The sequence below is a fragment of the Artibeus jamaicensis genome, unplaced genomic scaffold, assembly GCF_021234435.1.
Source record: "Artibeus jamaicensis isolate MK-2021 breed Jamaican fruit bat unplaced genomic scaffold, CSHL_Jam_final scaffold_3222, whole genome shotgun sequence".
NCBI classification, from domain to species: domain Eukaryota; kingdom Metazoa; phylum Chordata; class Mammalia; order Chiroptera; family Phyllostomidae; genus Artibeus; species Artibeus jamaicensis.
Window position 1 is genome coordinate 3,085,446 of NW_026522038.1, and position 15,835 is coordinate 3,101,280.

The 15,835-nt window shown below is 40.3% G+C and overlaps 1 protein-coding gene across 1 annotated transcript in view; it reads right to left on the reverse strand.

The window, feature by feature from the left end:
- PAPSS1 (3'-phosphoadenosine 5'-phosphosulfate synthase 1) overlaps nucleotides 1-13,181 on the reverse strand; it is an 85,931-nt gene extending 72,750 nt beyond the window's left edge. Inside the window, exons 1-2 of the mRNA XM_037137952.2 lie at nucleotides 12,903-13,181; nucleotides 1,955-2,069 (exon numbers count right to left, since the gene is read on the reverse strand). Of these exons, the coding sequence (XP_036993847.2) occupies nucleotides 1,955-2,069; nucleotides 12,903-12,962 (175 nt within the window). The 5' untranslated portion in view covers nucleotides 12,963-13,181. The remainder of the gene's footprint in view (nucleotides 1-1,954; nucleotides 2,070-12,902) is intronic.
- Between the last annotated feature and the right edge of the window lie 2,654 nt (nucleotides 13,182-15,835).

Here is a 15,835-nt window from a genome sequence, read left to right on the forward strand (position 1 = left end):
AATGCATAGAGGAAAAAAATCTTATTCCTGATGAAGAATAAGGTAAGAGGACTTACTCCTCCTGGATTTCGAGACTTACAAAAACATAATAATGAAGACAGTGTGGTAGTAATAGAGGAATCGACAAGCACAGCAGTGGAATGGACCAGAGAGTCCAGAAACAAAGAGCGGACACCTGATGACAGGCAGCACCGCACACCCTCATCAGTCACGCTCTTGGGACAACTGACTATCGTGTGGAAAATACAAACGGATCCCTCCCTCGCGCTACGCCCAGAACCCAACTGCAGGTGGGGGAAGGGCCTAAAGGAGAAAACCAAACTGCAAAAAGAAAATACAGGAAAATTCTTCAGGCATCCAGATAAAGAAGCAAAGCTCCTAAAATAATGGGAAGAAAATCAGATTGGCCTCACAGAGCATTTAAGACTAGAAGACAATGGAGTACTGTTTTAAGAATTCCAGACGAAGTGAGTGTGAACCAAATATATATTTTACAAAAAAGTCATAACAGATAGTCATTCTCAAAAATAAAAACTCAGGGAATTCAGAACCCAGCAGAAAACTATCTTACAAAACTACTTAACAATGAAATGCTGGAAATTAAAATTTGACTCAAAGAAAGAGTGCATGAGTGGGTATGCCATAAAAAAGAAATAATGGTGAGGTGAGTATTAAATCAATTTACTTACAGAATTCACATACAAAAAACTGTGAAATCTAAGATCTGAGAACAGAATGTTATGCATTACAAACCTGGACAATGAAAAAGTAACAAGTTAACAATGTCATCTTAAGAATGAGGAGATGGGGGCCCTGCTGCCATAGCTCAGTGGATTGAGCGCAGGCCTGCAAACCAGAGTATCGCGGTTCGATTCCCAGTCAGGGCACATGCCTGGGTTGCAGGCCAGTTCCCAGCAGGGGACGCATAAAAGGCAACCATACATTGATATTTCTCTCCCACTCTTTCTCCTTTCCTTCCCCTCTCTTGAAAAATAAGTAAATAAAATATTTAAAAAAAAAAAAAAAAAGAATGAGGAGATGGGACCTGGCAGGGTAGCACAGTTGGTTAGAGTGCAGTCCCTGGTCAGGGCACATAAAGGGGTCAACAAATGAATGCAGAAATAAGGGGAACAAAACTGGTGTTTCTCTCTCTCTCTTTTTCTCTCCCACACCCCAAGATTTCCCCTCCCTTCCTCCTTCTCTCTGAAATCACTAGAAAAAAAATTTTAGAGAATGAGATAGGAAGATGTAAGAGTACTGTCTTCCTTCATACATACAAACAGAACTATCTGATATTAAAACCAAAACTGAAATGTTTTTAATGATCAGCCACAATTTTAAGGGTTAGTAGTATCTAATGTTGACGAAGACTTTGGAAAATGGACCCTCTTCCCACACTATTGGTAGGAGAATAAATAAGTATAAAATTTAAGTTGGCAATTTGGTGAGATGTATCTAAATTTTAAACACACATTATTAAATACACAATTCCTAGAAGTGAAAGTATCTATTGTTCTTAAGTCTGCATGAATTTATGCTCTCCCTAGTCTGCTGTGACTAAGCCCAAAGACTGAGAAAACCAACACAAGAACCAATCAGAGACAAAAGCTAAATGACAGAAACAGATCATCACTATTTGTCTTCATATGGTTTACATTATTAGCATCTTGAAGGCAGAATACAAGTCTTATTTTCATGCAAAAGTCTACAGAAGGTAACACAGTTATCGACTAGAAGGCAGTTTTTAGAGGCATCCCTTTATTTTAACAGCAATTCTATAAAACCAAAAACAATTACCAAAAGGAAATGTGTTATTAAGCAACTCTGTTGGTCACATGTTACGACACTCCAGATAAAAGAACTGAGCTCAAATTTAAATATGCTTACTCCTAGGTTCAAGGATGTTTATAACAATGCTTTTGAAATAAGCTAATTTATCTCTCTTTGACTGTACCTGTTAGCCAAACTGTGCAACCACGAAAGCCGCCTCTGGTCCCCACCACCTGACCTCTCTTGTTCCTGCTGACGTGATGCGCTTGATAGGTGACATTAGTTGCTCTCTGCATTCCCTGGAAAATGGGGGGGAAAGAAAGAATTCTTGTTCACTTGAATCTTTTAAAAGAGGTAAACACATATTTCTTGCACACTTGTAGTCACTAGCCTATGAAACGTCAAAAGCAAGGAAAAAGATGAAAACTAACAGCTTTTTTCTTTGCAGTACCTGGTAGCGTTTAGTTTTTTACATTCTCAATCAATGTAATCCTTACAGACACCCAAAACACAAAAACTCTTACTACTGAGGTTTTACAGATGAAGATGTTAAACCTGAGAAGTTAAATAACTTGCCCAAGTTCGCAAAGCCAGTGGACTACGGAGCCCAGCCTGTAGTCCACTCATTCACTCACTGCTTCAACCAGTACTTACCGAGGCCCGAACAATACACTACGTGAACAAAACAGGGTGTGAACCCTCACTGAGCTTATATTCCACTGGGAGAGACAAACCAACAAAACTTAGTATCAGAGAGTGACAAGTGCACTGTAGAAAAACAAAACAGGGTAAAACTAGAAAGAGAGACAGTGCGTGATAATCCCCCTTCAGACTCGATTATCAAGAAAGGCCTCTGCCAGGCTGGCATCTGAGTAGCCTCCGGGATAAAGTGCGGAAGGCCTGGTCTGCAGCTACCACGAACGCATAATGGGAGAAGGGGCACACACTGGTTATAACTTGTGCTAATTCCACAAACGAAGTGAAAAGCAATTGTTCTCCCAAATTTCCTTCTTAAGCAAAAAGGGCATAAAATTAGATAGGCCTCAAAGGATCTGAACAGACATTTCTCCAAAGAAAAAATACAAATGGCAAATGAGCACGCTAATAGATGTAGAACATCATTAGCCGTCATCAGAGAAACGCAAATCAAAACCACGATGAGATACCACTACACACCCACTAGAATGGCTATAAGCAAAAAGACAGACAGTAACTAGTGCTGGTGAAGATAGACATTGGAAACCTATGCATACATTCACTGATGTTAATGTAAAACACTACAGACACTTTGGAAAACAGCAGCTCTACAAAATGTTAAAGAGACCGTTACCACATGATCAAACAATTCCACTTCTAGAGACTCACAAGAAGTGAAAGCATGTCCACATAAAATCTATACACATGGTCACTGCAGAAGAGTCGCATGGATGTGGAGAACAACGTGGCAAGTATAGTCGACAGTCTTATGGTACCTGGGTATGGTGTCAGGTGGGTATAGGAGTTACCAGGATTGATCACTTAGTGAATTTATACAGTGTCTGGTCACTGGGTTGTACACCTGAAGCTGGTGTAATGTTGTATGTCAACTATAATTGAGAAATAAAAAATAATTTAAAGTAAAAAGTAAATACATAACATGAAAAAGGTGATAACAACAAAAAGTGCTCTCACCCTTCATACAATGTGAGGACACAAGGAGAACGCAGTAATCCACAAGCCACAAGCACACCCTCACTAGACACGCAGTCCGCCGGTACCTTGATGTTGGACAACGCAGCCTCCAGGACTGGGAGAAATAAATTCCTACTGTTTCCAAGCCATCTAGCCTATGGCAATTCATTATAGCAGCTCGAATGGACTAAGCTAATCATTATGGAAACTACCCAAATCATTATGGTAATTAGACCAGCAGAGAGAAGCATTACTGTGTATGTTCACTTCCTATGCTGTAGCTGAGCACTGCTTTCTTTAGATTTCACAATAGGGCAAAGTGATAGGAGAATCCCTTCACCTATAGTGAGTGTGGACATTTTTAATTACTAGTATTAATAATTATTATTTTTATATATCACTGTAATAATTATTAATAACAATTACAATGGATTGTTATTAACTGTTACCTACATATTTTTTAGGTTTCTAATTTCATTTTCTAATTACAGTTGGCAGGTAATACTGTACTAGTTTCAGTGATTGGACAATGGTATACCTTGCAAAGTGACCTCTCAGACGGGTCCAGTACACACCCGACACCATACACAGTTGATGCGATACTGCTGACTGTACTCCCTATGCAGTGCTTTGCATCCCCACGACTATGGTTATAACTGGAATATTGTACTTCTCGGTCCCTTTCTCCATTTTCACCCATTTCCCCAACCCCCTCCCACCTGGTGACCATCAGTTTATTCTCCGTATCTATGAGTTCATTTCTGTTGTGTTTGTTTTCCATATTCCATGTTTAGGTGAGATCATGTGGAATTTGTCTGTCCTTGTCTGGCTTATTTCACTTAGCGCAGTACCGTCCGGGTCTGCCTGTGTTGTCACAAAAGGCGGGATTTCCTTCCTTTTTGTAGCTGAGGGGTGTTCCACTGTGCGTATGCACCACATCTTCCTTGTCTACTTGTCTACGGATGGGCAATTGGGTTGCTTCCATATCTTGTCTACTGTGGATGATGCTACAATGAGCATCGTGGTGTGCGTATCTTTTTGAATTAGTGTTTTTGATTTCTTCAGGTGGCTACGCAGAGGTGGAATTATTGGGTCACACAGTAGTTCTATTTTTAATTTTCTGGAGAATTCCATGCTATTTTCCATGGTGGCTGTGCCAGTCAGCTTTCCTACCAGCAATGCATGGGGCTTCCCTCTTCTTGACATGCTCACAAACACTTGTTTATTCATTTGTTGATGGTGGCCATTTTGGCAGGTGTGAGGCAGTATCCCATTGTGGTTTCAATTAGCTTTTCCCTGATGACTGGTAACGTTGAGCATCTCTTTGTGTGTCTGTTGGCCATCTATGCATCCTCTTTAGAGGGGTGTCTATTCAGGTCCTCTGCATATTTTTTTATTAGATCATTCGGTGTTTTGGTGTTAAGTTGTATGTGTCTCTATATGTTTTGGTTACAGACCCCCTATGGGATGTACCATTGGTGGATGTCTTCCCCCATTCAGTGGCTTGTCTTTTCATGTTGTTGATGGTTTCCTTTGGTGTACAAAAGCTTTTACTTTGATATCGTTCCATTTGTTTATTTTTTCTTTTATTTCCCTCCTGAAAGAATGTACCCAAAAAATATACTTGGGAGCAATGCCAAAGAGTTTGCTGCCTATGTTTTCTTCCGGGAGTTTTACAGTTTTAGGTCTTACATTGGGATCTTTGATCTATGTGGGATTTGTTTTCCTGTGTGGTGTAGGAAGCTGGTCAGGTTTCATTTTTTTGCATGTATTTGTCCAGTTTCCCCATCACAGTTTATTGAAGAGACTGTCTTTGTCTCATTATAAAACAAACAAACAAAAAAGGGCATTTAAGACTTTGATGACCCCTGTAGGAGGCACCTTTCAGAAGGATCATTAAGCACAAAGTAGAAAAGTGCCTAGAGAATCTAGAGTGTTCTGGGCAGCCTGAAGGGCTCACGTGAAGTCAACAACCATAAACTCAAAGCAAGACCAGTCTCCAGGACTGTATTTCCAGAAGCCACAGGTTGAGGCATGGAACATTCAGAGACAAATCCAGCCAGGGCTGTGGTTTGGCACAAAGGGTTTCAAAATGGGGATCAAACACCCTTGTACATATGTAAGCATGGACGTTGTAAAGGAACACATTTCCATGCAGTAATAAGACTTCCGGAGGTAGTCTTTTCTAAGAGTCTGCCTGAGAGATGCCTAAGGTTCCGGATCTCTTTCCACACTCCTCCTTCACTGTACCCCTCCCCCTGCAGTGCACAGGAGAAAGGCATCTCTGTCACCTGAGTCTTACTATCACTCAGTATCCTCATGGGGAACATCCTCTGGGAACAAAGGCACGGCTGGAAAATTCTTTTAATACGCACACCACAAAATCTAACCTCTACCACTCCACTAATCACCTCATTAATGTGTACTTCCAGTAAAATTACTGCATTTTTCCATAAAGTATAATGCATACTTTTTTGCTCAAATGTTTTGGGGAAAAACAAGGATGTGCATCATACATAGGCATAATGTTTACATACCATGGGAATAGTAATCCCACGTATAATGAGCACAAACACATTACACACAGGAGTGCATCATACAAGGCAAAAATACAGTATGCATTTATATGTTTAACAATCACTTATGCTAATAAAGGGTCTCTGACCCATTTCTTTCCAGTAACCTGATAAAGCAAACATAACTTTCCAGCTGTGTTTCCAAAACCTTACACAAAAAAATCTTAATGTCAAACACAAACATCTGCATTTCTTGAGAGGCTGAGGCACCTCCCCCCATTGTAACTCCCAGACAGGCTGCCTGAGGAGAAGGGAAATGGGGGGAGCAACAAGGAGGGTGCTTATAAGTTAGTTTCCCACAGTTGCACAAAAGGTTTGACTGGGTCATTTTGTTTGAGAATATTTTTCTCCATGTTATTCTGCTTTGGGGCAAGAAGAAACATGTCTCTCATGAATTTTAATTCATTTTAACCCTATAACATGTGTTCTGCTTTTCTTAGTAAATTGAGTAGAGTATATAAAAATTATCTGACAAACTATAAACTACTGAGAATATGGCTGAGAGCAAATATAGGCAAGCAGAGATCTTTTGTTTTAATCACTAGAAAAGAATACTCCTACATTAAAAAATATTCTGGCAACAAATATGGCAGTCTGGGTATAAGGAGGCTTATTATGTATGCCATTTGATATTTTTCAAACAAAATAATAAATTTCAAGATATTATTAATAAATAAAAAGGATATGCCACATTCTCCTTCCTCCCAGTTTTTCAGAGTAAATAAAAAAACACTTTCTAAAATGACTGGAATTGCAAGGTGGTAGAAATATGCCTGACCTTCATGAAGCATCTAAAGGCCATTTCCACATGCAATCTTCTTCTCTCTCCCCTTACCCGTTCTTTTCCTTTTCCACCCACTGGAGACGATCCTTCCTATAACTCTGCCGGGAAAATATAACATGAGTGACTCACTAAAGAACAAGAGTTAAGTTAGTATTTCCTTCTGAGTCTACATCCCTATTCTCTGCCTTGAACAGTTTAGTGATATGTTACAGATTATAGACACTGTAACATTTACTACCCATATCATTTATTATTTATGAACTGTTTATACTGTACTTTTATGAGTCTTTTGTGCATATACATTTTGACTTGCTCGGAAGGCAGGTCAAGCACTCTGAGTTGTTTTTTCCACAACACCTACTGTTACTTGCCTAGCCAGTGCTCACTAAAAATTAGATACAAGGCATTTCTTTTGAAGCATGACTTGTTTTCTGTATAATGTGCAAATGAAATAATGACTGGCGTTCAGTAGTCTTAAGTCTAGGAGAACTGGGACAATTCATTTCAAAAGAATGCACTCCCTTTCCACATTTGGGACTACATTTCCTACACATTCTACAAACTTCTGTCCTCATCAACCACACATGTGGCCCTGTGCTCCTTTCTGACCCACCTTAATTTCCATGAGAGATGTTTGGTTCATTTACCCACTTTCCTACGGGGCAAATTAACTTTCCCTATGATGCCATTTAGAAAATTTCATTCTTTGTGAGTTGATTACTATTTTATAAAGAACTCTGTATTTTTACGTGAAATTGGTAAAGGCACAGAGGCATACCAAATACCAAGCATAACTCTGGACTTCCACCTCTATCACCCATCCCACAATCTACCTTAAACTGACTGCTGAACAGTGTCTCCCTCCAAAGAGAAGCCCTCAATTGGTAACTGGCACACTACTTTCGTGTCCCAAAACATAATTTGGATAAAACTGAAGAGATGGAAATGCGCAATGAGAAGAAATACTTAATACACAGAGCTATTGATAACTGAAGCCTTTAGTTCAATTACTGATAACTGAAATCAATCTTTTGAACATTAACAAGCCAAACAGCATAAGTGAATACCATAATACATTCCTTGAGGTTGAGAAAACAACTTGAGATGGCTACACTTAAATATTTCGACTACAAAGCATGAGTAGCAACACTGCGTGGCAGGAAGCAAACTGGGCCCTACCCCAAACCTCCTGAATAAGAACTAAGTTAGCAGCCTGCTTATCTGATCGCTATCAACTGTCACGCACGCTCTGCACACATATTTTGTCTCCACAGCTACTCTGTTTTAAAGATTAAAGTATATTTAAATATTTACTTCATAGATTTTTAAAATAGCAATACTTCAATGGAAGGTCCCCTGGACAACCTCCAGGTGGGGAGCCCAGCCCAAAGAGACGCCTAGAAGTCAGAAATGAGTCTGGAAGTACCTGTTCATTCATTCAATGTTGTTGACTTTTCCTTTCTAGACACTGGGGATAAAAGACAACAAGACGTTTCAGGGAAGGACACGGACTGCAAACAGATAAAGAAATCATCCCCCTGCGACAGGCCCCTGCCTTGGCCATGGTGACAGCAGGGCAGTTCTCACACATACGAAGGGAGTTCCAAGGCTGGGCAGCCAAAATTACATGAACGTCTACCCCAAAGGTTGAAATTAACTCTTATAACTATGAGAGAAACTTGTGTACAAGTTGTACAGAAAAACTTGTACATGAATGCTCACAGCAGGATTATTTGTAATAGCCAAAAACTAGAAACAACTCAAATGTCCATCAGCTGATGAATGAACAAAAGGTGGTATATTCACACAATGGAATATGAATCAACTACGTAAAGGAATGAGGTATTGATACATGTCACAACTTGAATTAACCTTGAAAACATGTTAAATGAAAGACACACACAAAATGCACATACTGTATGATTCCACTTATAGGAGTCTAGAATAAGGACATCCAAAGATGTAAAGCTTATCACTGGTTGTCAGGGGCTGGAGGCAGAGACGCAGGGATGACAAAGAATAACTGCTAGTGGGTTGCAGGGTTTCTGGTGGAGGTGATGCAAATGTTCTCAAATTAGACATTGGTGATGGCTGCACAACTCCGGTTGATGGTTGCAAAACCACACTGAATTGCACACTTACCAAAAAAGAGAAATAAAGACAAAGAGAAGGAATGCAAACATCAAAGAAACTAGAGAGAATAAGTGAAAAGAACCTGAATAATGGCTGCATTCATCTAAACTTAGAAAATGAACTTCTATAAAATAATATCTAATATTTCCACTATTTTTACTCACAACTTATTTGGTAAAGAACTGTGTCCTTAGGAAAGGATATTTCACTAAAGTGATTACCACTTGGGTAAACATTTAAAAAAAAACCATTATTCTCTTCATTTGAACTAATTACTTAGTAACGTGTTTTTAAAACAATTCAGGGTTGTAGTTCTGTTGTTGGTATGCTATGGGTAATTATCCATCTCAGAGCAAGAGATGGTAATTTCCAGGCTGGTGGAAGAGAATATTCTACTATTAATTGGATTTTATTTTAAATTCTTGAATACTATTTCGGCATTTCAGATTTGCATAACTTTTCCCCCTTTTTCTAATTCAAAGCCAAGAGAACAAGAGGATTCCTCAACTTCAGAAACAATAACTTTCTGGACCAGATCATCTCTGTACTGCAGGGTGTTTAGCAGCATCAATGGCCTCTACCCACGAGATGCCCGAAGTAACATACACACGCATACACAAACTTGTACCAACCAAAAATGTCTCCAGATATTGCCAAATGCCCCCTTGGGGTGGCAAAATTTTACCTGGTTGAGAACCACTGAAGCAGAAAACTACTCCTCAAAATTCAATGAGACAGAGCCAGACTGGGGAAGCTTATTTCACATTTCAAATTGAGAGAAGCAACCATGCTGTGCAGAAGCTAACACTGCTGGGCACCCTGCCAAAAGCCAGGGCTCAGAACTGCCTAAAACCATGACAGTGGCCACTACCTCTTGAAATTTCCGTGTCCTAGAAAGAAAGTAAAAATAAAAACCACGAACACAAAAATGCATAGATAAGTTGAAAAATGCTGGCATCCACCGCAAAGTGACTATCTAGACCTGCTCTGTCCAACAGAACTTTGTTCCGAGATGATGCAAATGTTCCGCACTTCTCTGTCCAATACAGTGGCCACTAGCTACATGGGGCAATACAGAACTTGAAATGTGACTACAGAACAGAAATTTTAATTTTATTTAATTTCTAACTAAATTTAAGTTGCCACAGGTGGCTAGCAGCTACCAGAGTGGACAATGCAGATCTATAGCTTGCTATCATTCTTCTTATTACTATTGTTAGTCAGCATTAAGATTACATTCTTGGTAAAAGTCTAGCTTTTCCTCTTTGGGCAATTATTCCAGCAACATCTCCCTGGCTTCTAGGGCAAGATCATCAGCACCTGTCCATGACAATAGCCAGGCCAATGCTCCTATCTTGCTTGACCTTTAATGTGCTGTGTATTCCATTTCTGCATTCTTGTTTCATTTTTTTGTACCACCTCGGTCTTCCCCAAAATCCAGAATGAGCAGCTGGCCTTCTAAGAAAGACATCTACCAGTATAAGAGACAAATTGTTCAGAAAAGGTAGAACTGGTAAAAGGGAAAATTATCTCATTCATTTACTTGTTTTTTTTTTAAGTAACTCTCTCCCTGGTAAAATATCTGATCCATAAAAACAGAACCCCTTTCTGTTTTGTCTGTTTGTTTTGTTGTTGTTGTTACCACCTATATCCCTAACACGTGGAACAAAATCATGTACTGGGTATGCTTCAACTCTATTACAGGCATACCTCAGAGATACTGCGGGTTCGGATCCAGATCTCCAAAATAAAGGGAGTCACAGATATTTCTGGTTTGCCAGTGCACATAAAAATTATGTTTACACTGTACTATATAGTCTAGTAAGTATGCAATAGCATTATGTCTAAATAATGTACACAACTTAATTAAAAAATACATTATTGCTAAAAATGCTAACCATCACTTGAGCCTTCAGTGAGTAGTAATCTTTTTGCTGGAGGAGGGTCTTACCTCAACGTTGATGAAAACACGGTATCCGTGAAGCACAATACAATGAGGTATACCTGTAATTCATTTAAATCTCTCTATAACCCTGTCTGTTTTCCAGGGCTTCCACATCTGGAACAATGTCTAATTTCTCCAGCAACCAGTCTTCCTGGAATACCAGTTTTATTATGTAATGGGAACATTAAAGGTATATGGGTTCTTCACATATGTGTATACCTACTTATTTAAGTATGTGAGAGGGAAAAATGGTAGGTGTTCCCTATTGAGGCAAAGAAAAAGTTACAAGGCCCAGAAAATTAAAATTCTAGCCTCATCAAAAATTTGCCACAGAATCAAGTCTTATCTCTGCAGGCAAACATTGACAACTGCATAATCTAGCCCACCTTATTGAATTTTAGCTCCAGTTCTCAACAAAAACCCTCCAGAGTAGTTACTCTCAGTTGATGCTGGAATACAAAAAGAATAATAATTCTTATTGTCAGCCCTTCTAAATTAATCTCTCCTCTAAATTGAAAAAAAATTTTTTTGTCTTACACCATCACTGTGGTCACAATGATGAACTCATCACCAGGCAGTCATTTACAAGCCTAATCAGGCCAGGAGCAACCAGACAGCAAACCCTGGGTCCTTCATTTTTCATCTTTTCCACCTCTACCACAGATCTCTACAATGAATGCACACTTTATTTGGCAAATGGAATAGTAAATAAATGAGCAAGAGATGGTGTAACTGAAATTACCTTTAAACACCTTAATTTAGTCCCTTATTTCCCTAACTAGGAAACACTCAAGGTAACAGAAGCCATATCAATTAGTTTCATGGCAGTGGCTTCATTGCACTTTGAAATTCATTATCTTCTTTACTCTGTGAAGTACAGAAGTGCACACTATTATACTCTTCTTTAGTCAGCTGACATTTAAAGAAGTATTTTCCTCAAAATCACACATTAGTAAATGGCAAAGCTGGTACCAGAGACCAGGCCAGTAATCTAGTGCCCTTTCCAATGTCCTAACACACCTTTTAGTTCCCCTCCCTTAAAACCTAAGGAAGAGGTAGTTACAAAAAGAAGAAAAAAGGTGAGAATCCTTAGCAACAGCAGATAAGGTAAATGAATGACTGCAAATAGACATTTGCCTGATATGGCTTCTATTTCTTTTTCCCTTGTCTCATCAAGGGTAATGATTGGCAGGGCTGCATTTAAACCTCATGATTTTGTTGTACTGTTTAATGAAAATGTCCACCTAAACCTACAAGCACAGCGCCTTTCCAGACTGCCAAATTGAACATCACATCCCCACCATGCCGGGTATTGACAATCTTAGATTAAAACTGTTGGTTATCTAACAATCAGGAAGGAAGCAACCTAAATGAGGACACGACATCTGACACCAGCAAAGCCAACTAGCTGTCTTTGCTAAATGTTATAAACCATTAATCCTCCCACACCTTACTGTCTCCAGGAATCGAGTCTTAAAATTCCTGTTATGTATTAGACGTTCGAATTTAACACCAAGCCACAAAGAAACCTCAGTTCAGAGCAGTCTCAACTCATGAATGCCTACATTGTTGGGTACTCTCCCTTCACACTGAAACGCAGAAATGGAAAGACTTGGAAATGGACCCAAACCTGGGCTAACTGCACTGGCAGAGCCAAGAAAAACGAGCAACACACGAAACACGCCCGCCTCCACCTCCTCTGCAGACCTCGCAGTTTAGGAGACACCAGCAGCTCCCCAGCCGAGGATGCAGGTTTCAGCAGCCGCCAGCTCTCTCCGGAAAGACTAACTCCAGGTCTCCTCTGAGCCGACAAACTGAGGGTGGGTCGGAAGGCACCAGCGCCCAACCCTAGACCCCCGCCGCGCCACCTCCACCACGCACCACCCACCAACCGGGCTGGAAGGCACCGTGGCCTCCGGTACCTATTCCCCGAGCTCCAGAAGATGCAGAGGAGGCGGAAGGGAGACGGCAGTTCCAGAACCAGCTGCAGCGGAGGCTCCCGGCCTACACTGTTCCCACTCACCCAGTTCTGCGCCTCGTTGCTCAGCTTCACTTTCTTGCACAGGCTCCCAGGAACCTCCATGGCTGCAGAACGTGAGCGGGTACCGAGGTTCTCGGGATCCGCAGGCCAACCGAAGCTGGGAGGGCCGGCGGGGGCGGGGCTGTGCGGGAGGCGGGGTCTCCTCGCGCATGCGGACGCGCGTGGACGTACGCTTGAGCTCCAGACTGCGGCGTGTCAGGGGCTTCTCAGGCTTAAATCCAGGGCAGATCTGTGTTGTGAGAGCGAAGCGGAAGTGCAGAGCCAAAGGCAGAATGAGGGCAGGACTTGGAAGACCCACGGTGCTATTCCATCTGAATTCTGAGGGAGGGACAGGGCCTGGATGGGTAATTTTGGAACGCCCAGACAGCTGCCTGTCAGCTGCGCATGCGCGGAAATTGGGCTGTCCAAGCCACAGGCCTCCGGGAAGGGAGAGTAGCTCGTGGTTCCCGGTGACTGTGCTCCTTGGGAGAAAACCTCACGTGGATTCCCGCCCTTCCGTCCTTTCCTTCATAAACCCAGCCAACAGTCTCTGTTGCCACATTTAAAACTGGATTTTCGAGACAAACTTGCACAGGGAAGAACTGATTCCCTGAACTTATTTTCCACAAGTTTCTCTTCGCTTTAAAATTCTGCTCAACAAAATTTTTTTTACCAAAATCAATGCCTCATCTCTGGACATCAAAAATTAATACCTCGACTGGGTTTACAAAGTGCCTCCCTATGGGGAAATGTAATGGAATAAGTATTGCTAAGACAGTCACTTAAAATAGGAGGCTAGATATTAAGGAAGTGGGGCCTATGAACATCTGCCTCAGTTTTCAGAGCTGCTAGTAAGTCACCAACCTGTTGCTAAACTGAGCTCAAGGTGGAGCCATAAACATTCTAGAAGAGCATCTGCTGCCTGGCAATAGGTGCACTTCGCTTTCTTCCTTGTAGTTTTTCCTGCTTTCATTTACATGGTGGAACTAACCAATCCCTGTGAAACTATCCTTCATTTGCGTGGAAGAATTGCACTGGTTTTTGCCTTTACAAACCTCTCCCTTCTTTGTGCTTTCCAGAGCAGTTTGGTTGCTGTCTAGATCTGAGTGTCTCAGATTGCAAAACTTTTGCTCCAATAAATGCCTTTTCTTTGATGCAGTCTGAACCTCTTCTTTGGTTAACACCCACATGGAAACCTCTCTGCACATCAGGAAATTCCTGTCCAGTGATTCTCATGGACTAGGCTGAAAGAGGGCCTCTGTATTATTAGCTCCTCAGAAAATCCTTAGAGGACTGAAATTTAGGCTTAAGAGGGCTGCTGATTGCCATAGAGCAGAATGCCCACCTGTGGAGGACATTTTCAAATTCACCCAATTATTCCAGGGCTAATTCACAGGAGGATGAGCTGGAGGATATTAGGGAGTTTTCTCCACACATTATCACCTCTCCTATTGCCATTACTGTAAGTGCTTCTCCACAGCTTGCCCCTGGCATCAAGACAGTTGTTAGAAGGTCTGTTCTTCCATAACCCAACACCCTCGCCCTTCAACACACACACACACACACACACGCTCTCTAAGACCTGAAGCTGCTACCTCTTGATAGCTAGCAAATAAGTCCCCAACTTATTTACCAGACTGCTACTGTCTCAAATAAGGCCTTTTCCATATCCAGCTTGAATGACAACTAAGCCCCTAAACTAAATATCCTCCCACCTGTGCAGCTGCTCTCTACACACCTGCCACCCACAACATTCTTGCAACTTGTGTCAGAGTGGTATTCCTAAAATTGAAATTCTGTCTTGTTAAACCAGATAAAATGTCAGTGGTTCCCTGCAGCTTTTTCTAGAGGATTCTTAGTCAGAGGTCTGTATACATAATTGAATTGCGGGAAATTCTGAATTCTTCCAATGACAGGAACAAGCTTCAGATTAAAACACACTACCATACTTGGAATCAGCCATTTCTCCAACGAGTCCTGGTTCTTGTTAGAAGGAAATGGTAGTTAGTTATCACAGTCTGCACTCTAGGAGTGCTCATTTGCTTATGACTTAGTCTTCATTTCTAGTCTTTTTAATGAAAGACTTTTAAAGTAAATTATATCATTAGTTTACATTGATATTATCAATTCAAATTCATGATTCCAGGCAGACATGTGTCATGCAAATGAACCCGAAACACCTTGTCAAACCAGAAACAAGGAAATTATCAAGAAGTACTAGAATTATGTCAAAAGGACTCAAGAGTCAACTCAAAGAGGCTTTCCCATGTCGAAAATGGTATAATTAGAGCACTAAGGGGTAATAATTAAAAGACATTAAAACAAATCAAATATTTTTAAATCTAGGTTTTCAAAATAATGGTATTTTAAAAATAACTTATTCTCACCCTTAGAAGATGTTAGTGAACCAACTTATTATTTTGGAAACTGATAGAGGGAAATGATTAAGCACTTACTCTGCATTCCCTGCACTAACTGTATGCAGGTAATAGAAAAGTTAATGAGGGGAAGTTTCTCTTTGTAGAAGTACAAATAAAATAAAGAAGAAAAATGTAGAATTATAATATCACCATTTTACAACTTCTAATAAAGTAGTGGATTTAAAAAAGATCTTTAGTGGCTACTAATATGGAAATAAAAAACATCAGAACTTTTTTCCTCCTGATGAAGTAGTAATGACAAAAAAGTCTAATCTAATTCTAATTAAGCCTTCAGGTTTAACTATCAGTTTACAGTTAATACAGAGGAAAGAGGAAGATGTAAAATGACCACAAATGCAAACAGCCAAATCCAAACCGAAAAATGCTATATCATAAATGATCTGATTCTTTAATAATTTAATGATAGGAAAAAAGAAATGAGAAAGAACTAAAGACTAAAATAAAATTTAAGAGAAATATCAAGCAGTTGAAATATATGGAATTTATTTGAACACT